This window comes from Bos indicus x Bos taurus, chromosome 15 (genome assembly GCF_003369695.1).
Source record: "Bos indicus x Bos taurus breed Angus x Brahman F1 hybrid chromosome 15, Bos_hybrid_MaternalHap_v2.0, whole genome shotgun sequence".
NCBI lineage: Eukaryota > Metazoa > Chordata > Mammalia > Artiodactyla > Bovidae > Bos > Bos indicus x Bos taurus.
Window position 1 is genome coordinate 29,543,990 of NC_040090.1, and position 24,738 is coordinate 29,568,727.

The 24,738-nt window shown below is 51.9% G+C and overlaps 1 protein-coding gene across 1 annotated transcript; it reads right to left on the bottom strand.

The window, feature by feature from the left end:
• Positions 1-6,066: 6,066 nt before the first annotated feature.
• TPBGL (trophoblast glycoprotein like) lies at positions 6,067-9,977 on the bottom strand. The gene has a single exon (XM_027562885.1). The coding sequence runs from the start codon at positions 8,803-8,805 to the stop codon at positions 7,636-7,638; it is 1,170 nt and encodes a 389-aa protein (XP_027418686.1). The 5' UTR covers positions 8,806-9,977; the 3' UTR covers positions 6,067-7,635.
• Positions 9,978-24,738: the final 14,761 nt, after the last annotated feature.

The following is a 24,738-nucleotide window of genomic DNA, read 5'->3' on the forward strand; positions in this document are numbered from 1 at the left end:
TAGGTAGTGGGACAGGTTTTAAGCAGGACAGTGTGATGGATCAGATTCATGCATTTTTAGGATCACTTTGGCTGTATTTCAGAGGATGGACCAGAGGGGAAGGCCAGAGGCAGAGGGATCAGGCAGGAAGCTGGGAAAAGGATCTGGCTTAGAGATGCAGAGGCTGCAACCAGGTAGGGAAGAACTGTTTGGCAAGGTATTTAGGGGTAGAATGGCCAGAACTGGCTTCCCACTCAATATTTAATATTCAGTCTCAGCACCTTTGCACTCAGTTTCTCCTGCCTGGATTCATCTTTCCCAGGCTCTTTGCAGAGCTCCTTCCTTCCCATTCTTCAGGGTAAGACACCTTCTCAGAGAAGCCTGCCTGACTACCCCATTCAAAGGACACCCTTGCCCATCACTCTTCCATCACTCTATTTTCCTCCTAAAAAGTATCTTGTTTATGTACTTGTTTATGGTCCAAGCACATGGGCTCTGAGTTCTTAGCCTACCTTGACCGCTATCAGCACTGTGACCTTTAGCAAATTCTCCTTCAGTTGCCATAGTTTCTTCCTTTGTAAAGTAGGAATAATAATAATTGCTTCATAGGGACTTCCCTGGTGGTCTAGTGGTTAAGAAGCAGTCTGCCAATGCAGGAGACATAGTTCAGTCCCTGGTCTGGAGGATTCCATACTGTAGGACGACTAAGCCCGTGTGCCACAATCACTGAAGCCTGAGTGCATAGAGCCTGTGCTCTGCAACAAGAGAGGCCACCGCGATGAGAAGCCCACACACCGGAACAAAGAGCAGCCCCTCTCCCCACAGCTAGAGAAAGCTGGCACAGCCAAAAATAAACAAATAAATAATACCTACTTCATAGAATTGTCATCAGGCTAAAATGGGCTAATATATGTCAAGTGCCTAGAAAAACTCCTAGCTTCTGTCGAACATAGTGCTTGGCACATAGCAGGCACTTTATAAAATACTTGCTGAACAGGTTTTACTAAATGAAAGAAGGCACATTCCCATGTCCACCAGCAGATGGCACATGTATGGAAAACACTTTTTAAAACTGGTTCTGCTCTTACACAAATCGGCCAATAGATGTCACTGTTGCTCCCTGGGTCAAGGAACCAAGCCAGAGCCAGAGGCAGATGTTGCCCAGATAGGACGCTGGACAGGAATCCCAAACGGAGGACCAGAAAGCGATAATCGTATTAAAAAGTCAAAGTCTAGAAACTAAAGCTAAATTATGTTTTACATATATATTCTAAAGCCGCGTTTTCTGTTTTCTCACTTTATTGACTAGTAACAAGGAGCTGGCCACACAGGCACCTTCTGTAACTGCAGCCCCAGTTCAGTGAGGTGAGAGGTTGTGGGAGTTAGAGGGTGTGGACATCTGACACGCAGCAGAGGGAGGCCACGAGCCCCATGTAATGGCTTTTCCCCCGTGCTTCGGATTTCTGTGGGGCAGAGGCAGTGCTCACGTATCTCAGAGCACCAGGGTCAGGCACCCAAAAGGGAACTGAGCCCAGCCCCTGGGGCAGGGGCATCTAGTCTGCTGCAGACAATGGGCCAGAAAGCAAATCAGCCCACACGGAGCTCTGGAGGTCTGGCGACAGGAGGAAGACAGGTCAGGAAAGCAGAGGGGACTCTTGAAACGTCCTGCTGCTCTCTGTTGGGGGTAAGGATTCCGGGCAGAGGGTACTGTGTGAGCAAAGGTGTGGGGGGCCTGGAATAGCTGGATTCTTGTACCAAAAATCTGAGTAGCCTGGTATGGCTGGAGAATGGCATTCAAGAAGTCGTCTAGCATGGCTGGAGGACAGGGTCAAGGACAGGGAGTGAATCTGGTGCTGGCAGACTAGCAGTCTAACATTTTTTCTTTACCCCTCCAGGTCTTAGTCACTGGAGTCCAGGGCCAGCAGCCTGGTACTGTCCTAACTTGTTCTTGTCCCAGCGTAATTATTAATAGACGTCCCTTGTGCTTGCCAAGATTCCTAGTTTGGACAGTCACCTTAAGTTAGGACTTAACCCCCCTTGCCTCCACTATCCCAGTGACCCCATCTTTACTAAGCACAGGATGTGGACCATCTCAGCAGGTGCTAGCAGAGATGAGAGGCTCAGAAAGGATGATTTTCAAGCAGGGGGACCTCGGAGACTGGGGCTCCTGAGCAAACCCCTTTCTCCTCTCAGAGATGGGAAGAGATGTCCCTTCTTTTGAGAGGGACCCCTCAGGAGGGTTTCTGCTGGTAGGGGGCTGGAGGGGGTTTCTGAGGCCTGCAGAAAGCTGCTGATAGAAGTTAAAGAGAGCTCCCCACCCCTTCTTTGTTGGCTTTTTATCTCCAGGTCACCACAGACCTGGTTGCAGGAGGCAATTACCACAGAGGCACAGATACAGAGTCCAGAGTTTGGGAAGCCCTGCCAGGTACTCAGATCCAGAGCAGGGCAAGGGAAAACCCCAGGGGGCGTCCGGAGCTGTGGATCTGCTCTGCTCCTGACACCTGGTGTGACCTGGATGGGCTCCTGCACTCACTGGGCCTCAACTTTCCCATCAGTACACAGAAGGGTTAGCTGAGGTGGTCTCCAGAGGAGTGGCCACCCCTGGGCAAGTCACCATGAAGCAGTGCTGAAGGAAGAGGGTAGAGGCGGCGAGAGAGGGGTGAGGGAGCCAAGAAGGGGACTCTGAAGGCAGCCAAGTGCATTACCACAGGAATAATAACTGCCCCGGTCACCTCTCCCAGCCCGGGAAAGGCCATGCCCATAAATTAGGGCCATGAGTCTGCCAGGCAGACTTAATGAAGAAGGAGATGGACCTCAGTGAGAGCAGACAGTGCCTCTGGAGGTCACAAGTCCAGCCCCAGTCTGGACAGAAGGAACCTGGAGCCAGGGAAGGGCAGGGGGTGTCCATGGTCAGGGGTGGAGCAAACCAAGTAGGTAAAAGCCAGCTCTTAGGTGTTCACTGCTGAATCCACAGCACCCAAGCACAAAGTGGGGCCTAACCTGTGTTTCTGACTGACCAGGGAACCAGATGATATGGCAAGTCATGCTGAGCTCAGACTGAACCCCAGCCCTCTGGACTCCAGCTGGGCCCTCGCTGGTTCTCATCCCAGAACTGAGGGGCCTGGGTAGGAATGGGGTCGCAGAAGTAAATGCCTTCTCAAGGAGATGGTGATTGTGGCTCTCCTCTGTTTTTGAGAGGAAATTTCAGGTTTTACAGGGTCACTGAACCCCAGGAAGTCTGACGGGTTTCTTGCCTCAGAGCCGCCTCTTGTCTGTCACATTTCTGACAGTCACACATCTTTTTTCTCCCTTTCTACCTGCTCTCTATCCTACCTGCTCTTAAAAAAAAAAAAAAAAAAAAATCACTTGTTTGGCTGTGCTGAGTTTTAGTTGCAGAACTAGTGGGATCTAGTTCCCTGACCAGGGATGGAATCCCAGTCCCCTGCATTGGGAGCATGGAATCTTAGGCACTGGACCACCAGGCAAGTCTTTACCCTACCTGCTCTTTAAGGGCACATCCTGGATGGAGCTTACCCCTGGCACTTGGCCCCTGTAGTACCCTGCCTACCTAAAACTTCCAGCAGCATTGACAGCACCTGATTAGAGGGGGAGGCTGGCCATTTGGTGGGTCTTTGGTGCTGCTGAGAGGGTCTGCAGTGAGGGGGTGCATCAGGGTGTCAGGGGAGAACCAGCCAGACCCCTCCATCTCACCTGTTCCTGCAAGGCCTCTTTGCAGTTCCTTCCCTTACCCTCATGCCCCTCTGGCCTCCTGTGGACACAGCTTAGCTGATTCCTCTGTCTCCTGTGCTCAGCATGAGGCTTGCCACAAAAAGGATGGGCACAAAAAGAAGGAAGGAACAAGCGAGAGAAGCATGCAGTTCTCCTGGCCCACATATCACATCTCCCTGCTTCCCTGAGTTCTCCTCTGAGGGTGGAAGTCCCTCTAGTGCAGTGGAGAGTAAGGGGAATGCAGAACCATCTTACCCACAAACATCTTCCTATCTATCCCAGCCATAAACGTTTTTTTTTTTTTGAATTCTCAGACTAATAGATCTTCCTGCCTCCACGCCTTTGCATAAGCTGATTCTTTTGATCTGTCTCTGTTCAGCAAACTCCTATTCATCCTTCAAAACCCTGTTCAAATGTGACTTTAAGAAATTTCCTTAGGCTGGGTACAAGGGCCTCTACTCTGAGCATGCAGTTTCCTGTGACTTCATTTCTCTAGAATTTGATTGAATATAATTTCTCCCCTGGGTCATTAGCTTTTCTAGGACTGGCAAAGTTGTATTCAGTAGAGAGTTAGCAAATGGCTGGATCTGCAGAAGAGGATGGGTCCCCTGGGGATCTGCTGATCATCCCATAAAGCCCAAGGCCAGTGCAAGACTGCAAGAAGGGAAGCAGCTCAGAGATAACATTTAATGGGAATCAGTGAATGATACTAAGGTTAAATGTCAACTGGCATAACTTAGGTACTCAATTTGTTGATTTTTGACAACTATTGATTTGATATTTAGCTAAGCATCAGCTCTCATCTAAAATCCTCCAAGATTTTTGCTGACAGTGAGCCACAGCTAGTAGCATGTTTTATATGCCAGGACTTACTGCAGTCTTAGGTTACAGTGCCAGAGGACATGTCTTTGGAACTGAGGGTGGGGGTGACCTGTTAGAGACATAGTTCTCTAACCTTGTTAGAAACCCATTACTGTTTTGTCCTGCGGGACTGGCAGAGTATTCTTTGAAGGCCACTGACAGATGGAAATGCTTCAAAAGAATTTAACCCTTTCTCATGAGGAATGACTGACAGGAGGGATAGGAAATTTGCTGGGAGAATATAAGGAGACTCGAGACTCTTTTCACTCGGTGAAAAGCCAGCTGGGGGGAGAAGTGTTCCTGACCTCGCGGCAAAGCTGGAACCGTCAAGGAGTCCCAGGCTGCTTTCTCTGGCCCTAAAAGTGGAAGGGAGGGATTGGGCTCTTCACAGAGAGAGGCTGCTTCTTCTGACACAGTTTACCAGGTTTCCCACATCACCTTGGAGGTCCCTTTCAATGTTTAGAAGACACATTCAAGAACTTCAAGATTCTAAAATGCCAGAATTCTAGACATTCGCCATCCAGTTCCAGGGTTCTGAGACCCTGAATGTAAAATAATCCAGCCTGGGGACCTTGAGGAGGAGACAGCCTCTTGTCCTAACCCCACTGGCCTAGAACCCACCTATCTTCTTGTCCACATATCTCAAGGAGCTATTCTACACACACACACACACACACACACACACACACACACACACACACACTGCTAGGCTGCCTCCCCTCAGCCTCTCATATATTCAAGGTGCTGGTCTTAGCCCTGTAGCCAGGAGATCATGGCATGACACAGGACATAAGGGGGGATCAGGTAATTCAACAGAGGTGCTGTGCTTAGTCGTTCAGTCGTGTCCGACTCTTTGAGACCCCAAGGACTGTAGCCTGCCACGCTCCGCTGGCAAGAATATTGGAATGGGTTGCCATGCCCTCCTCCAAGGGATATTCCCAAGCCAGGGATCGAACCCAGGTCTCTCGCATTGCAGGCTGATTCTTTACTGTCTGAGCCACCAGGGAAGCCCAATTCAACAGAGGAGATGATGCCAAAGCAGCAGATCACGCATCCTCCTCTTTCCTGCCTGAATTAACTGCTTCTGATTCTCTGTAGCTGGACTTCCTCCCTCGACAGACTCATCCGATGCTAGTTAATTTGTCAGTCTAACGACATCACCCCCATGATCCCCCATTCCACCGAGTGTTGAGGAGTCAAAGGGTAGGAGAATGAAGAGGAAGCATAGGGTTCCACCCTGGCTGTGGATAACTCTACCTCAGGATGAAAAGCAAAACTGGTTTGGCGAGCCATGCCATCCCAATGGGAAGTCCCTCCATATGTTTAGCCCCAATCCTATGATGTGCGGTCAGAGCCCATTCCCCCCCGCCCCCCGCGCCCCCCAGTCTGAGAAAAGACATCAAAAGTCACTGCTTCATCTCGAAGGTCCAAAATGCTCTAAGTGTCCCTTCCCACCCCCTTCAGTGACCAAGGTCAGCAAGAATGACATGGCACCACTTCCAAGAGCAGAGTATATGAGATTATTGCAGACTTTATAGAAAACTGCCCAAAGGAGATCCAGATTTCTAGGTGGGGGGGAGGCCTCAAGCCAATATGTTGGAGGAGGGTGACTTCCTGTGTGCAGAGGCAGCACAGGCCAGCCATTCTGCTTGACCTAGGGGTGGGAGTCAGGGAGAGGCGGCCCCCTCCCACTCACCAATTGTGCTTTGGGATCATGCAGAAGGCAGGGCGCTGAGGCTCTGACCCTGGACAGGAGGGCTTGTGCCTGAGACAGGAGGAGAGGCCCCCTTCCTCTTCCAGAAGTCATATGGGGCAGGGGGTGGGCAAGGATAGCAAGGTGGCAGCAAGGAAACTTCAGGGGAGAAGAGTCACATGGGAAAGAGGATGTGGCCAACAGCTCCCAGTCCTTCAGAGCCTCCTCTTCCACCCCTCTCTGTGGGCACAAAGGTCAGCTGACCCTGGTTCTAAGGCAGCCCATCTACTTTGCACCCCCAGGACTCTCTCCTCCAGGATCTCTCATGAGGATCTGCCAGCATGGTTGCAGGGGGCGGTGCTTGGCACCTGCCTGTTTTGCAGGGCTAGAGAGCTCATCCTAAGAGGAAAGGGGGGTGGGCATCTCCCAGGGATGGAGTCCTCACTGGACCTGACCCAGTGAGCGGCAGGTGTGGGTACTGAGTGCAAGCGATGGGTTTAGAGAGAACTGAGAGCCCAGAACTTGGGTAGAGGGATGAACCTCAGATCGGGTAAAGAGCTGAGAGGCTCAAATTGGGAATAAAGACTGAGTATTGGGGTATGAGAACCCAAAGTGGGAAACACTGAGGATCGGCTCCACACTAAGGGTTTAACGAGGTGTCCCTGTCCCTGTGATGGGAGAGTTAGGAGCTGAGTGCCAAGCCTGGGCCAAGGAGGGGCTTGAGCTAGAGCTGGGGTGGTGGGTGGCATGAAATACATCTTCAGATTGGGGGAGGCTGCCCAGCCCTCAGAGCCCCCAGATGTAGGTCTGTATGCAGGATGAGCTGGTAAAAGAAAAAAGGCTCAAAGTCCACAAAAACCTTCTGAAGGGGGTGCTCTGATTCTGAGACTAGAATGGGATGTGAGGGCCCCTGAGCACTAGAAGGGAGCTGAGGGCTGCAAGCTGGAGTGTAGTTTAGGGGGGTGTTTCTTGCTGAGAGGTCTGGGTTCAAAGCACAGGGTGGTGGAAGCAGTCTCAGGGGCTTGGGATAGAAGGAGAGGGTCTCCGAGTGAGTCCTGAAAGGGGGAAGGGGCTTCGGGTGGTTCAGGAGGGCTTTCAGAGCCTGGGATGAGTGGATGGGTGGGGAGCAGGTTCTGGAATCAGAAGAGGGTGTCTCTGGGTCTTCGATGGTGACAGCTCTCAGAAGCTGGGGAGAAGGGGTACAGCTCCAGGCCTCTGGGTGGGGGAGATGCCATAATCCAAAGGTCTCAGGGCAGGGGAAGGTCTCAAAGCCTCAAGCTCGCGGGTGTCCCATACCCACGGTCTTGGGCGAGGTGGCCTCAGTAAGGTCATCAGCTGGCAGGGGTTAGTCCCCAAGTCAGAACAGGAGAAGCTCAGAGGCCCGAACCCGGGGAAGTGGCGCGAGAGCCGGCGGGGGCGGCCGGGGCGGGCGCGCGGCGCGGGTCGGCGTCCTGCTCGTAGCGGTAGTGGTAGCCCTCCATCTGGTCCCGGCACGCCTCGCGCAAGTTGCGCATCCAGCGCTGGATGCCGCGGCGGTTTAGGTAGAGCACCATAAGGAAGATGAGGCCGATGAGCGCCAGAACAAGCCCGAAGAAGACGTAGGAGGCTTCCAGCTCGGGGCCGGCGAGTTCCACTTCATCCCCGCGACTGTCGGCATCGCTGTCGGCGCAGCGCAGCTGCGCCTCTTCCAGGTCCAGGAAAGGCCGGTTGTGCAGCGCCCGCGGGGCGGCGCAGCGCAGGCGCCGCGCGTCGGGTACGCGCTCCGTGGAGTTGCGCAGCCAGGCCAGCAGGGGGCGCGCGGCGCAGCCGCAGCGCAGGGGGTTGTCCGCGAGCAGCAAGCGCGGCGCGGGGAGGCCGCCATCGCGTTCGAGCACCCGCAGCTCGTCGGGGTCCAGGCCGGCCAGCGCGTTGAGGTGCACATCCAGCTGCTCCAGGCGAGGCCGGCGCAGAGCGGCGGGCGGCAGGCGGCTAAGCGCGTTGCCCGCCAAGCCCAGGAGGCGCAGCTCGTCGAGCGGAGCGAGCGCAGCGTCCAGCGCGGCCAGCAGTGCGGGGCCGCCCCGCGCCAGCGCGTGGTTGAGCTGCAGCGAGCGCAGCGCGGGCAGTCCGCGGAAGGCGCCGCCGCCCAGGGTGCGCAGCGGGTTGTGGCTCAGGTCGAGCGCCGTAAGGCTGGGTAGCCCGTCGAAGGCGCCGTCTTCCACCACCTCGATGTTGTTGTGCGTGAGGCGCAGCGCAGTCAGGTGCGGAAGGCGCACACCGCCCTCCGCCGCCTCCTCCCCGTCCGCGTCCCCGCCGGCGAAGGCGGCCGCGCGCAGCACCGTCAGGTTGGCGCCCACGATGGTGAGGTTGCGCGCGTCGGGCGGCACGTCCCGCGGCGGCTGCCGGAGCTCGGCGCCGGACGCGCAGCGCAACATCAGCTTGGGGCCGCCGAAGCAGTAGCACTGGAAGGGACAGGGCGCGGCGGGTCGGCTCAGCGCCGCCGCCACGAGCAGCAGCCCCGGCAGCAGCGGGCCCCTGTGCTCCGGCTGTCCCGCGCGCGGGGCCATCGCAGCTGCCCCCACATCCAGCGCCCGGGTCGCGGCGCTCACCAGTGAGTTCGGAGCGCCTTGGGGGCGGGGAGGGGGGCGGGTGAGGCAAGTCCTTGACCCGGAGCGCCCGGCGGTCGTCGTCCTTCCGTCCGCTGGCTCTGGAGTCCGAGGAACCTTCACTTTCCTGGTTGGGGCGAGAGGGGACAGGCAGGGAGCGGAGCCCCCCGCCCCCGGTGCCCTCTTCGCCCTGCGCACCGGCCTCCGACTTTCGCGGCCGTTCTGGGCTCAGAGCCGAGTGGGCAGGGTTTGCCTCCCCCCTCCCCGCCTCCCAGCCGCCTCCTCCGCCCCCAGCGGTGTCTCCGCGCCCTCCTTGCGGAGAGGCGGGGTGGGAGGCTCCCGAGAACCAGGGCTTTGGGCTGCTGCTCTTGTTCTCCCCCCTTTCGGCTCCCGGACTGCTGTGAAGTTTGACTCTCCGAGGTTCTGACTTAGTTCCCTCTCATCTCCCCCACCCTCCGCGTTAAGCAGGTTCCTTCCTCTTACCTCTCAGGCACGTGTGGGGCGGGGCCGGGCTGGGGAGAGCTGGCAGGTGGGTCAGCATCTCCAAGGGAGAATTTAGGGGCAGGATTTTAGAGTTCCTCCTCCACGTGCAGGCAGGGATGAGGGGTCAGCTGGGAAAGTTCCTCGTTTTTCAGCTGCTTCCTAATTCCTGTGATCAAGGAGAGGGCTGTGCTAGGAGAGGAAAATCCCCAGCCTCAGCCCCCTCTTCTGCCACCCCAGTTACATCTGGTCTGGCTCTGTCAGCATCCCTGAACGTTCCGGGAGATCTCCATCTTTTCCACCCCACCCCATCTACCCGAGGAAGTCAAGACAACCCCCTCTTCCTTCCATCCCTCCTCCCCCCAAGTCACTGGCTGCTCCGCCAGGATTTCTTCCCTTTGGCTTTCTCCACCAGGCTGGACTCCTCCCCCAAGCACTCTCCTAGGCCCTGGGACCCGGTGGGTGTGGTGATTCAGCTCTTTGCTGCCCCCCTCCTTGCCCCAGCGCCTTGGACCCCTGCTTGCTTGTCCTGGGTCTCAGGACCTTAGGGTTGTTGGATGACATCAGCTGCCCCTCCTCCTCTCCAGGGTACCCCACCTGTAAATGGTGAATGGGTAGGAGGGTTTGGGGCTCCAGAGGTGGTGAGACCAGAAGCAGATTTTGCACTGTTGGAGTAGGGGGTCTCAGAAGGGACCAAGGCTGAGCTGTTTATATAGGTTTGTTTTGTTCTGGATTTCCGCCCCCCCCCCGCCCCCTCCCCCTCCCTCTCCAAGAACTGGGAAGCTCCAGGCCTAATTTAAAGAGACAGGCTCCTGAGAAGGGAGCTCTCCTGGCCTTGGCATGAATTATTCAGGCTGTAGAAGTTGACACTTGATCCTCAGGCCCTTCTGGTATGAGCAGAGCTGGTTGGGATAAAGGCTCCCCCCAACCTAAGAAGCAGTCTCTTTCTCCTGAAATTAGGGATTGCTGGGTTGACTCCTTCCCTGAAAGTATATTTAACTGATCAATCAACAGATCAGTACCACCTAAGGAGAGGCCTGAGTCTCAGACAGGGGTCAATGTTGAAGTCCAGGGTTATTGATGCTGGGGGTGGGAGGAAGACCTCTCCTTTTCCTTCCCACTCTCTCCCCTGTCCCTACTGTCACTCCCAAGGTTTGGCAGATGAGAATAGTAACTTGCACATGCATATTGGACATGTCTTTTCAGAAGTGGGGTTGTATACTCACATGTATGTGTAGAAGCACACATAACATGTAGCAGGCCTAGGTGTGTCTGCATGTGAGCACATACACACACTCATGCTTACTTGTGTGTGCCTACACATGCACAGGAAGGCTTGCATAAGCTTGTGCACAGTTGCAGGCAGGCTCAGATGTGCTTCTTACACGTACTTGCAGGAGCATTCATACATGTGCACATGTGAACATAGATTTGAGTGCATTCTGGTATGTGTCCATTGATTCATAAGCATGTACATACTTGAACATCCATACTTCCGGGCCCATGCAGGTGCCTGGATGTGTTTTCAGAGGGACAAGCTAACAGACTTATGCAAGCACATGCATCCAGAGGTCAGCCAACACACTCTGAGCCCATTCCTGCCCTCCACCACACCCTTGGTCCATGGAGTTAACAGGGTGTGGTGTCTTTTCTTATATGGCACAAGAGCTCAGGCATGCCATAGATGCTGGGCCCTCAGCTGTTGCATTCACCCCAGCCGTGGCCCATGTCAGCTCCAAGCCCCAGCTCTGACATCTTCCCCAGTGGGAGACACTGGCTCTTCCTCATTGTTGTGTTTCTGGTACACGCACTAGTTCAAGAGACTATGCAGTAAATGTTTATAAATGAATGAGTGAATGAAAAGGTCTTTGGTTTCCTGTCCTGCTGCGTACAGCCCCTTCAGCCTCCAGCCACTAAGACATCACAGGCCAGCTGTCAAGGCCAGCTCTCCCTTCTCAGGCCCCATGGTGGCTGGTTTCTGATTGGCTGATGGCCCTCCAGGGGAAGCCCTGAGGGGGAGCCAGCAGCTTTGGTGGTGGGGGTGGGGATGTGTGTGCATTTACTGGACACCTCAGTTGGGGAAAGGAGGCCCAGAGAGAACCTAGGACCATCAAAGGACAGAGAACAAGACAATGACTGTGTTTTATAAATGGGGTGGTGAGGCCAGAGGCCAGGGACTTGTCAAAAAACTTATGGTCCTTGGGGCTTTGCCTGGAAACCTGACCCCAGCACCTGGCCTAGGGCTCTGTCCAAGGTAGTAGGTGTGTCTGAGTGGCCAGCACCACAGGAAAATCTCTTCTTGACCCCAGGGATCTGAGGCCAAGAACAGATGGCAGGTAGGGTCTGTGTATGTAGGTCCATGACCTTGGACCTCTCTCCACCTCTGGGCTGTGAGCTTCTATTTCTGCAGAGTAGGTGGGCTTCTGAATTTGTCATTTCTGGTCCTTTTTAGAGCTATTGTGATAATGTGAAGGGAAAATGTTTTGAAACAAGAAAAGCCATATCATTAGGGTCTAGGCACCTAGCACCCACATGACTCTGGATGAGGCATTGCCCTTTACTGGGACTAATTAGTTCCCATGCTGTTTGGCTCTGTTCCATCTTCCTTCATTCCCCAACACCTCAAATAATCATGGTAGATAATAGAAGGAATGAGTCTCCACTTGCCATCTCTCTCTATGCCTCTACCCTGCCTTCTCCCCTGCCTCCCCTCTTTCTGCAGGTGTTCCTTATCTCTGTCCAGTTTCCTTTGGAACCAAGTCTGTGAGCCATCTGGGGGGGTCTCTGTTCTCTGGAGGAACAGCCTTCTGCGTCTTGGGAGTATCAGTGTTCGGTATGTAGTGGGTGTTCAATAAACGCATTCGGTAAATGCGTCTTGAGGCTGTGTGTTTATTCCCTGAGGCATCCAGTGGATTGCTCACTGTTTAACTCTCATGGGGTGCTCTCTCCCCTTGATTCTTTTCCTCCAGTTTAGCCCACTGTCCCTCAAGGCTCAACTTGAGTTCTGTCTCCTCCAAGAAGCCTTCCTGGCTTCCTTCTCTCTCCTTTGAATTTCACTGAGTGATCAGAGGGCTAGAGCTGTCCTGAGCCCCCTGACTGCCAGCAGCTGGAGCTCATGACAAGTCTAATTTCTTGTGTTGTCAGCACACAGCTTAGAGCTCAGCATGGAAAAGGCACCAGGGAACATTTACTAAGTGAAATAACGATTTAAAAATCTCTGGCTCAATCCACCCCTGTGAAGCAGGCTAGGTGAGGATCCTTCACCTCTGCTTTACACCAGGAGACAGCTGCCCGGAAAGGTTAAGTGTTTTTCTCAAGGTTGCACAGCTAACTGGAACCCAAGCCTGACAGGAGCTCAGGTTCCCTGCTCATCTTCTCTGCTGCAGCCCTTCCCACCCTAGGTTCTCTCTCTAGGGAACGTGACTGGGTCAGATCCCAGGGGAGCCTGTGGGCAAAGAGCTGAGGCCCTCAGGGTTTCCTTAGGACTCAGCAGACAAATCACCCCAGCCCCACCCAGGCAGAATGATCGTGTCTGCCATCCGCCAGGTTGTGAATCACCCATGTCAGCCTCGAGGGACCTGAATTCTTGAATTTGTCACCCCGCTAGGTCCCAGAGCCCCCTCTCAGGCTTCCAAGGAGCTGTCCCTCTGCTAAGTCCCAGTTCCCACATCCTCTTCTCCCTGCAAAGGCCCTACCCTCTGTACGCTCCACTAAGCCTTTATAGGGAAACTGGAGAGGTGTTCCCTGAGGTCACCCAGCAGGTAGCTCTTACCCATTCATTTTGTCCAGCTCCATTTTGTCCCTTAGGGGTGACTCGGTGTTACTGGACCCTGTGGGCAAGTCTGTCTTTCCAGCTCCCTTTCCCTGTTTGCAAAGGTGTATGTGTGTGTGCAGGGGATGGTCTTGGAGGGCTTTTAAGTACTGTGCCCATGGCCTTTTAGGGACGAGGGTCCTGGAGCTGCCCAAGTTGGTGCCCCCATCTTTTCAATATGTGACCTTGAAGCTGGCCCCACCCTTAATTATAAAGTGTGCTAGGATGGCCTGCGGCTCCTCCTGAGTTCCATGCTGTAGTAGCCTGCAATCCAGGCTCCCTCTTTCCTGGTTGCCCTCGTGCTGCCTGCCTTTCCCTCTGCTCCCCCTTCCTCCGAGGCAAGGCCTCCAAGGCCTTCCTTCCGGCAGGCCTGACATGATGAAGCTCAGTCATTAGGTAGTGGGGGAGGCCCCAGGTTCTCTCTCCTGTAGCTCTGGCACTGCTGGGGAGGGGAAAACTCCACTGCAGGCTTTACTGTTCCCATTTCTCACTCTCCCCTCCCTGCCCCATTGCCACGAGACACAAGAAAATCCATAGACCCAAGATCCATTTTCTCCATTGAGTCAGCAGAGGCTACACTCTGCTTCTGAGGGACTGGCAACTGGCTTTTAAATAACTCTCAGATATTTAATACCCTCCTCCTCCACTCTGTGGCCAGGGCCTCTGGGGAAAGCCTAGAATAAAATTGGATGAATCCTCTGAAAGTCATAAGTGCTCTTGCCTGCACCTCAACCCACCCTCCCCCACCCAGGCTTCCAGGCCATGGAGGAAAACCTGATTCCTTACCGCCTTTGCACAGTGCTTTAGAGTTTCTAAGTGGTGCCCCCAACTTGGTTTGTTGTCACAAGTTTAGAACTGGAAACTGAAGTTTAGAAAAGGGGACTGACCCCAAGACTTTAGGTCTTGGTCTGCTGCTGGCTGGCTGTGTGGCTTTGAGCAGGTCCCTGTCCCTCTCTGAGCTTCTATTTCCTCACCTGTGCTTCACGGTGGTTCAATCTGTGGGTTGCCACTGGTCCCTCTAGCCTTTATGTTTCATGAATTGGTGCCCTGGTCTAGGTCTCCTCTCATGGAGCTACTTTTTGCCTCCATACTCTCCTTGGGGAAGGTTAAAGGCCAGAGCAGACTGAGGCTCAAGGCCAGGCAGGGTCTGGCCCTAGGATTCCAGTGTAAGTCAGAGACAGGAGTGGGTGGGGGGAAGGGAAAAGAGCAGAGTTGGATTCTTTTGTCCCTTCCACCCCACCCCCCTTCCTTTCTTCTGCAGGTGGAGGCTGGGACAGACCAAGGGCAATAATATTTAAATTTTGGCTTCTTTAAGACTAAGGTTCTCAGCAGCTGTAGATATAATTTAAGAAGGCGGGAGCAGAACCCTCTTCCTAAGTTGTGTCAGGATCAAGGTCCTGATAATGAAAGTTAGCGGGCCCAGTTCTCCTGGCTTCACCACTGTTCTGTGTCATTTGGAGGACAAGGATTGATATCTGCATTGGTTATATGAGAACACTGGAAGATTAAGAGCTGTGCTTGGGGTCACCTCATGATGAGGTGACCCTAATGATGGAAGAGGGCATATAGTCTAGGGTTTCTGATTCCCAGCTCATCCCAGCCTGCTCTAGCAGGAAACTGGGGGCCAAGGGATGGGAATGGAAGAGGCAAGTGGGTTCCCACTTAGTCTGGGAGTGACCTTGCTTTGTTTTACTTCCCTTGCATCCTCTTGGGTCCTCATGATCCTCCTGAGCTGTACCAAGCTTTCTGTGTGTGTGTGTGTGTGTGTGTGTGTGTGAGTTGCTCAGTCATGTCTGACTCTTTGCAACCCCATCGACTGTAGCTTGCCAGGCTCCTCTGTCCATGGAATTCTCCAGGCCAGAATACTGGAATGGGTAGCCTTTCCCTTCTCTAGGGGATCTTCCCAACCCAGGGATCAAAGCTGGGGATCTTCCCAGCCCAGGGATCAAAGCTAGGTCTCCTCTGGTCTTTGCAGAGGAGATTCTTTACATTACAGGCAGATTCTTTACTGTCTGAGCCACAGGGAAGCCCTACCAAAGCTTCTGCTTCTAAAATTACATAATTTTAGAATCAAAACACTGAATTTTAAGAACCACGGATGCTGGCAGCCATAGAACCATGGTCTGTTTCAATCAGAACATAAGACTCTTATGCTGCTGGTAGTATGAATGGTGGTGAAGCACTTAGAGCCTGTGGTAGGTTGTTATATTAATATTCCTCAATGAAACCTGTCCTTCTGTATCCATACTTTTATGCTGTCCCTTCACTGAGTTTGGCTTGGCCATGTGAATTTCTTTGGCTATTGAGACATCAGAAAATGTGATGCAAGCAGAGGATTAAAAAGTGCTTGTCCCTGGGGCCTCCCCTCTTCTTGCTCCGCTGAAATCTCCAGGCATAGAAACCCCAGTAAGCCTCTTAGGGGAAGAGACCAGCAATGAGCCATTCTGCTGAAGCCCTCTAAACCAACCAGCTCCCAGATGATGTTCCAGCTGATGCCAGCTGCCTGCATGACCCTAGATAAGACCAAGAGAACTACCCAGCTGACCTGAGCCCAAATTGCTGACTCACAGAATTGTGAACAGATAAAGTGGTTTCTGTTTTAAGCTTTTAAGTTTTGGGGGTAGTTTGTTACAGCAGTAGATAACTGATTTAGAGCCTTAGCATTAGATTTGTAGAACTTTAGTCACCGATTCCACGTACCCCTACAATCACAATATTGGAGATTATTTGATGCAGTACCTGAAGAATAGAAGGATCCTGAGAACTCATTTAACTCTTGCTTAGTGCTGCCCTCTAATTCACAGAGCAACTGACCCACTCACTCTCCTCCAACCTGGAGCTCCCTGCTCAAGGGTCCCTGATTCTTCAGTATCTGTCCATCACGTCACAGAGTCTTCTTGTTCCACTCCTCAGTTGGTTTCTCAGTTCTTAATTCTTTAGAGAACCTTCCCATACTGATCTGCTTGCTCTGGTCTTAGGAACTAAATGTGGACATGGTGGAAATTTGTCGTAATATTTATCCCAATTCCTGGCACAGTGCCTGGTATAGAGTGAGGGTGAATGAACGTACCTTGAGGAAAAACAACCATCACGACCACCACAAAGCTTTTCTCATCTTTTCTTGCCCTGTCCCCGCCTCACTGAGTTCTGTGATCTGTCCATGGTGCTGAATGCCTATCCTTGCTTCTATCTGCCTCAGAATGGCTACTTCCCAAGGGAAGAAATCTCTCCCATGTCCTGGAATTCACTCAGTCTCCCTCCCTGTTTCCCTATCTCTCTTTGCACCACCCCTCATGTCCTGTCTTCCTCACCCTGCCCCATCCTTCATATACAGATCATTGGCCTGAACTATTTAATGCAAACTAATATGATGTGATGTATACTGATTAGGATTAGATTTAGCTGTAGGCATCAGAATGCACAAAATAACAACCTCTTAAATGATATGGAAATAGGAGGGTTTTTTTCCTTTCATAAAAGGAAGTCTAGATGTAGCAGTTAAGAGTCTGAACGGCTTCTCCATGGTTATGAGAAATCAGTACTTCTTCCAGCCTCCCACTCTGCTTTCCCTCGAGTGTGGTCCTCATTCTTGTGGTACAAAATGGCTCCTAGGGCACCAGCCATCACATCCGGTAGCAGATGGAGGCAAAAGATAAATAAAGGTGCCCTTTCCTTTTATGGTTACTTCTCATAGTTTCATCCAACACATTCACTGGCATGGTCACATCTAACTAGCTTCAAGGGGCTTGGGAATTTTAATCTTAACTGGGTCGGGGGGGAGGAGGCAATTTTCCCAGCAAAAAGCTGTGGTCCTTATTGCTGAGGAAGAAGGAGAAATAGTTATTGAAAAGTAACTAGAAATCTCTGACATTAGTGATGAAATAGCGCTGCTGATGGTGACAGTGGCTATGGCATACTAGTTATGTTGATGGTAACAGCAATGGTTGTGGTGGTGGTGGTGGAGGTGATGATAAAGCTGGTGACCAATATAAGCTCATGTCCAGGAGCACAGCCTGGACCAGGAGAATACCCAAAGGATAGACCCAGTGACTACAAGGTGTCTGGAGCTCGGGGCCGGCTCCAAGCCACAGGAGAGTGATTTCTGGCACCCCTGCTGCTTTGCAGTTCATCAGCCATGGGCCTCTCACCTTCCTGAGTCCAGAAGAGCATGAATCAGATCCCTCCCACACCCCACTTAGGCTGGAAATAACCCTGGAATGAAAATTTAAGGCCTTAGGGAGGTGAAGCAGGAAGGGTGATATTGGGCTTCCATTTATTAGACAATAAACATTGATGGAACTTGTTTCACTCAAGGAAATCGTTGCTGTGAAATATACAGAGACACACATAGACACATAGCCTCCAACATAAGACAAACGGTTACAAAGATAGACATGCAGAGAGAATTACAGATATACAGAAACAGGCCCATTATCATGGAGACCCATAGGCCCAGATGCACTTAGTCTAACAAAGGTATCAGGATAGCCCCTCTCCCCAAAGAGATGCAGGCCATCCAGCCATCTTATTCCATAATACAAGTTACAAGTCCCCTCTGGGTCCTGAAGGCTGAAGTCCTGAAGATACCAAGGACCCAGAAGTGACATTGAAGAGGGGGCTCAGAGATCAGTAGCCAATCAGAAAAGGAAGCAGTCTGACCTTTGATACGCCTCCCACCTGGGGAGGGATTGTACCAGTGCACCATGGCCTGCCCCAGGCCAGCCCAGGTTCTGTGGCTGAAGGTGACCAGGTAGGGTAGGAATTGGGTAGGAGGGGGTGTGTCCTCCAGGATATCTCCCCCCAGGGGCCCAAGGACACACCTGGAGGCCATTAGCAGAGGAGCCGTCAGGCAGCAGGCTCCAGCTCCAGGTGAGGAGGCGTGATGTGAACATGTGGCAGCCTCCTGCCAGCTGGAGCTGGATCCTGGAGGACACCTTGGCCTGGGTGGTTCCAGCATCACTCCCCCGGCACCCACGTGGAATGTGGAGGTAACTGCAGCACAGGCCTTGGTGCTCAAGATTGTGGGTGAGCCCACCTCCAGTTTACCTCCTGAACCAGATTTCCTGACTTTCACGGTGATATTCTTCTTCTCAGAAGGCATCCTGATGACTTCACTGCCCCCTCCCCCATCACCCCACCGAATCTTTCTTTCTCTGCTTCTGCTCAGAGCTCCTATGTGACATCGCCCTGACCTGCCTACCCTTTCCATTGATCTGTGCTTCTTGGTAAGTGACAGCCCTGCCTAGTTCCAGCCGCTGCCACCCTCCCCCTCTACCCTGCTGGAGCGGCTTTACTTCACTGTAGTTTCAGTTCTTTCTTCATGATGGAAGATGTTAGTGCTGGAACTCCCAGCTCATGGAACAGCCCCCAGAGAGCCCTGCTCTTTGCAGACAGACCATCTATTGCCACACTGGCCTAGGCTTGGTGGTTTCCTGCCATCCCAGAGCCTCTGCTACTTTCCCAGGTGCATGTTGACCATTTACCATGATGACTTAGTGCTGGCTTCCCCCAGTGGGTCATATTCTAGGTCCCTAGATTTTCCCAACTATATCCCAAAATGGTAGAGAAAGCATTCAACCTTACATGTGGTAGGGGTAGATTTCCTTAACCCTAATAAGAGCCTGATTTCCCCGGGCATCTCTCTGAGTTCATCACTTTATGGAAGGCTGCAGATGGGTAGCAAGACCTTGAAGCCTCGCCAGAACATTGATTATTGGCTGCCCCACATGTTCCTGGACTTAGGACAGGAACCTCCGAGCAGGTGATAGGCAGCAGCCCACACAGTCAAGAATCAGTTTCCTACTGAGGCAGTCCCGCACTCAGCAGCTCTGCGACAGACATCTCTCCCTCCTCAGTGCAGGGCCTGACTGTGGTGGCGGCTGCAGCTTGGCTCTGCCAGTGTGTCCCCTGCCCTGCCCTGGGGAAGGAAAAGAGAAGCCAGTTGGAAGTTCAGAAAAAGAAAGGCTAAAAAGGACCCCACAATTGGCCCTGATTAGCCACTGAGAGAGAGAAAAAAAGGAGGTCAGAGGGCTGAGTCTACTTCTGAAAGAAAGCGCCTGGCAGGCAGAGCCGTGCCTGATTTGTGCTCTGCACCTCCCAGCACAGGGCTGTGCATGGGCCCATCTGACCCTGAACTCTTCGCCCCCATCCTGGCTGGGGAAGGGCACCACATCCATCCACAGCAGTCATGGCCCTCTCCTCTGGAAGAGGCAGCTGGCTCTAGGGGAGGGAGGAGGGAGGGAAGGAGGGAGGGAAGGCCGGCTAACTGCACTGAGTTCAGCGCTTTACATACATTGTTGTATTTAATTCTCACAGTGGCCCTGAAATGGAGGTACTTTGGCCCCAATTTTTAAGTAAAGAAGTGGACACTCAGGTTAAGTAGTTGACCCAAGACCACACAGCTTAAAAGGGGCCAAGTAGGGAGTCCAGTTCAGGCTGTGGGCTCTGCAACCTGTGCTCGGGTGCTATGAAATGAGCCCTGGGAGGGCAGAGCCCTGGTCTACGTCACCTCTGTGCCCCCGGCACCCAGCCTGGGGAGGGGCAGGTGCATGGCAAGTGCTGAGAAGAGCTGTTGAACTCAACAGGCAGGACAGGCTGAACCAGGGAAGGACTTAGAGAGGAGGACAGATGGAGGGACGGTGGAGGCTCCGCCAAGACAGGCAGATCACCCCCATGCCTGGGAACACTGTGCAGGGGACCCTCGGGGTGGGGGCTTCCCTTGGGCTGAGGACGGTGCTGGACTGAACAGAGCCTGTCCCCAGCCAAGGGGGGAGATGAGGCAGAGGTACATTTCTTCTCCCCATTTTGCTGCTCCTCCTTCCCCCAACCCACCCCAGATGGTTAAGCTGAAGCAGAGACAAAATGAGGAGCCTTTAGCTCTTGCTGGAGCTGAGCCACCCTTGCTTAGCCGGGGCGGATCACCAGCAGGCCAGCTGGGCCAAGGCCAGGCCGTGCTCCACAGTGGCAGGGGGAGCACTGGGGAGAGGGGGAGCACTGGGCGTCAGGACAGGACCCCTGTGGGTGCAGAACCCCTCCAAGCAGGCTGCTTCTTCCAGGAGGTGCCAGAATGCCCCTCGCTTAGGAGAGAGCCAGTAGGGTGGGGAAGGGGAGGGCTTCCTTTGGCCCTGTCTTATGAGCACCCTGGTAGCAACTGGAGAATAGGAGAGATCTATTTTGGGTCAGGCTGACTTCAAAGCCTGGTTCAGTCTTCACAACCACCACTCTGAAATGTAGTGGTTCTCGAGTCGGCTGTTAAAGTTGAGGAAACAGGCACAGAGGAAGCAAGTAAGTTGCCTAAGGTCGCAGAGTAGGAGGAGGGCTGGGATTCCACCCCAGGCTCTTTGGCTCCAGGCCTGCTCTTAATCATCATGATCTCCTGAGAAGAGCAGTGAGAAGCTTGCCTGTCTGCCCCCACCAGCAATTATGGGGCCCTCAGTATTGTGAAAAATGTCAGTGGAGTGTGTCTGATTAGCCTCATCAGTGCCCAGCATGGGACACGTGTGTTTTTAAGATGGATCACCATTATCCTTGGCTGAAGAATTGCATGGGGTTTTCTAATTACAAATTATTCCTGCTGGATTTCATTATTCTCCCTCTTGTACTGGCTTTTTATGTTCTCAGTAATCTTACAAAACTTTGAAAATCATAATCGGCCCAGCTTATTCGCTAGGTCTTAAAATATTCAGCTCAGCTTTTATGAAGGCACAGTGTTGTTATATTTTTAACAAGTGAATGTTTGACTCAGTATTATAAGAAGACAGCGATTATTTGAATTTTACCATTCCACATTTATCATGAGTCAGAAGAGCAGGACAGAAATTTACCTGGCTATAGAAAACCTTCATCCAGAAAGCAAATTTCCTGTGGTTGAGGGAGGTTTTAATTTAAGTGTTTTGAGCTGTTTTCAGCCACTAGTCAACTGTTGTAAGCAAGTAGCCTGGGTTAATTTGCTCATTTCTAAGTGCAGCTTTCCACTGAGGACTAAAAATTCTTCAGATTTCACAACACTAACAGAGAGAGCAGAAACAGAATGCTTTATATCATTAGAAAATGAAGAAGAAGAAAATGCAGTGGTCATCAAGACCCAGCATAGACTTACTTTCAGGCTAATCTCCCATCTCCTCCTTTGGGAGAACGTGAGGTCAGTGGGTCTATCAGAGTCTTGAAAAAACCTTGATTTCAAAAAGGCATTTGACCACATGATATCACTTACGTGTGGAATCTAAAATTTGACACAAATGAACCTATCTGTGAAGCAAAAACAGAGAACAGGCTGGTGGTTCTGGGGTTGGTGGTTCCAAGAGGGAGGGGTTTGGGGGAGGGATGGAGTGCAAGGTTGGGGTTAGCAGATGTAAGCTTTTATACAGAGAGCTGATAAACAACAAGGTCCCATTGCATAGCACAGAGAACTATATTCAGTACCCTGATAAACCATATGGAAAAGAGTATATAAAAAAAGAATATATATGTTTAACTGAATCACTGTGCAGTATGTACTGCAGAAATTAACACAGCACTGTAAGTCAACTATAATCATGGGGAAAAAAAACACAAAAAAAACCCAAAAGGCATTTGGAACATCTCCCAAGGTATTTTTATAGCAAGATGAGGGGCAGGATCAAATAGTGACTGACACTCCAGGGGAATCCCTAGCTGCCTAGCTACCTGGTGGAGGAGAATTGATTAGCAGATCAATGGCAGCCTGGAGGGCAGACTAGAGCCCTGCTCAGGCTCCATCCCCCAGGTTGACTCGTGGGTCTGATGTATTTTTGAAGGACTTGGATGAGGCCAAATAAAATGTGTATCTAGTCTATAGGTGGGAGTGTGACAATGTCAGATGGCCAGACTAGGTTTCAAAATGATCTGAATTGACTTGGCCTATAGATGACAACCGTAGGTTCAAGTTCATCCAGGTAAATGCCAAGTCCCCATCAGGGAGAATGTTGGGCAAGGGAGAGGGGAAGGAATTATTGAACACACGTCCATGTGTGTGCATGCTAAGTTGCTTTAATTGTGTCCAACTCTTTGTGACACCATAAACTGTAGCCCACCAGGCTCCTCTGTCCATGGGATTCTCCACTATCTACCATAACCTTTGCATACGATCACTCACTTAATTATGAAACTCCTAAGAGGGGGATGTTGCTCTCATTTTGAGGGTAAGCAACTGAGGCCCTGAGAAGCTAAGCACTTGCTCTTGGTTAAAAACAGGTGGAGCTGATGTCAAAACTAAGGCTGCTCAGACTCCACCTTCTCACTTAACAGCACTTGATGTGAAAAGACAAAAGTCCACATTTATGAGATGTTAGTCCCAAATTCTAGAGCTGAGGCTTTTCTGAGACTCTCTTTTATTTCTTTTTTAAAATTTATTTATTTTTTAGTTGAAGGATAATTGCTTTACAGAATTTTGTTGTTTTCTGTCAAACATCAACACGAATCAGCTTTCGGTGTACATATATACCCTCTCTCTTGAACCTCCATCCCATTTCCTCCCCATCCCACCCCTCTAGGTTGATACAGAGCCCCTGTTTGAGTTTCCTAAGTCATACGGCAAATTCCCATTGGCTATCTATTTTACACATGGTAATGTAAGTTTCCGTGTTACTCTCTCCATACATCTCACCCTCCCCTCCCCTCTCCCCATGACCATAAGTCTGTTCTCTTTTTCTGTTTCTCCATTGCTAGCCTTCAAATAAATTCATCAGTACTGCCTTGCTAGATTCTGTATATATGCATTAGATTACTATATCTTGCTGTTTCTGATTTACTTCACTCTGTATAATAGGCTCTAGGTTCATCCACCCCATTAGAACTGATTCAAATGCATTCCTTTACATGGCTGAGTAATATTCCTTTGTGTATGTGTACCACAACTTCTTTACCCATTCATCTGTCGATGGACATCTGGGATGCTTCCACGTTCTAGCAATTGTAAATAGTACTTCAGTGAACACTGGGGCACTGTGAATTTTTCAGTTTTGGTTTCCTCAGGGGATATGCCTAGGAGTGGGATTGCTGGGTCATATGGTGGTTTTATTCCTAGCTTTTTAAGGAATCTCCATGCCATCTTCCATAGTGTCTGTATCAATTTACACTCCCACCAACAGTGCAAGAGGATTCCCTTTTCTCCACACCCTCTCCAGCATGTACTGTTTGTAGGCTTTTTGATGATGGCCACTCTGACCGGTGTGAAGTGATATCTCATTGTGGTTTTGATTTGCATTTCTCTAATAATGAGCGATGTTGAGCATGCTTTCATGTGTTTGTTAGCCATCTGTATGTCTTCTTTGGAGAAATCTCTATTCAGGTGAGATTATCTTTTGAGATCACCCTGAAGCCAGACTCAGGGTTCAGAGATGTAATACCCAGCACCCGAGCAAGCTGATCAGAGAAACCAACACAATCACAGGCAGATTGGCAGTTCTGGGCATACTGAGTGCTGTGGGAGCCTGGGGAAGACAGCCTTCCTGCCTCAGGGAGTCCTGGAAAACTGTACAGAGAAGGCAGTACCTGGCCTGAGGCCTGAGGATGGCTGGCTGACTTGGGAGCCCAGGGAGCCCAGGGTTGCAAGCCCAGGCAGAGGGTACCAACCTGGGCACTTCATTTCTGCCCCTCTGAGCTCACTGTAAGGCCCAGAAAGTGTCTGGGCTGAGGGGATGGTGAGATTTGCCCACCCTCCACTCCCAGCCCCCAGCCCAGAAATGGAGGGGAAAAGCAGGATAAGAGTGGGAGTTCTGGAAGGCACCTGGGAGCCAGAGTCGGGGCTGTGCCTCTGGGAAAGCTGGGAGGTTCTGAGACCTTGGGTAGCAAATCTGCCAGTTACTTTGTGACCATTGGCTGTGTCCTTAAGCTACTCCTTCAAGTGAGAAGGGCCAGAGACTAGCGTTCAGCGACGGTGAACATGCAAAGAACAGACATCCATGGAGTCAATTGGCAAAGGAAAGGATGGCAGACCACGTCTTTGTGCCCAAGGGGAAGGCAGTGTGAATGACATGTACGAAGGTCTCTGAGGTGGGGGCCCCAGGCTGCGGGTGGGGCAGAGACAAGAGATCGAGAGATGGAGGAGAGGGTTGCTGAGATACAGTTGGCGAGGTCTGCAAAGGCCAGGCCTTGTGGGCCTTGCAGGCCTTGTCCAAGATGTTAACCTTTCTCCCAAAGGCAAGGAGAAGCCACGAATGCTTTTAAGCAGAAAGGTGACAATTGTATATGCTGTTCGGAAAGACCACTGTTGCTGCAGGACAAGGGGGGCAAGTGTGAGAAAACAACTGAAGATATTCTTGGGGGCGTGCAGGTGGAAGATGCCAGTGCTTGGGCTGGGTGGTGGCGTGGGGGTGGGAGTAGCGATGGGTTTGTCACTTGGTGCCTGGTGACAGACTGGATATGGGGCTGGGGGAAGGATGGCTCTGGGGTGTCCAGCTTGTGGATGATGTGACTGTGCACTGAGAGAGGGAAGGCCAGGTGCGGGGTGGGCAGAGAGGGTGAACTTGGCCTTGATCCTGATGTGTTAGAGATGCCTAGACATCCAAGTGGAGATGCTGAACGGGCAGTTGGATATTTAAGTCTGGCATTCGGGAGCCGTGTCAAGGCTGGACCTGCAAGGCTGG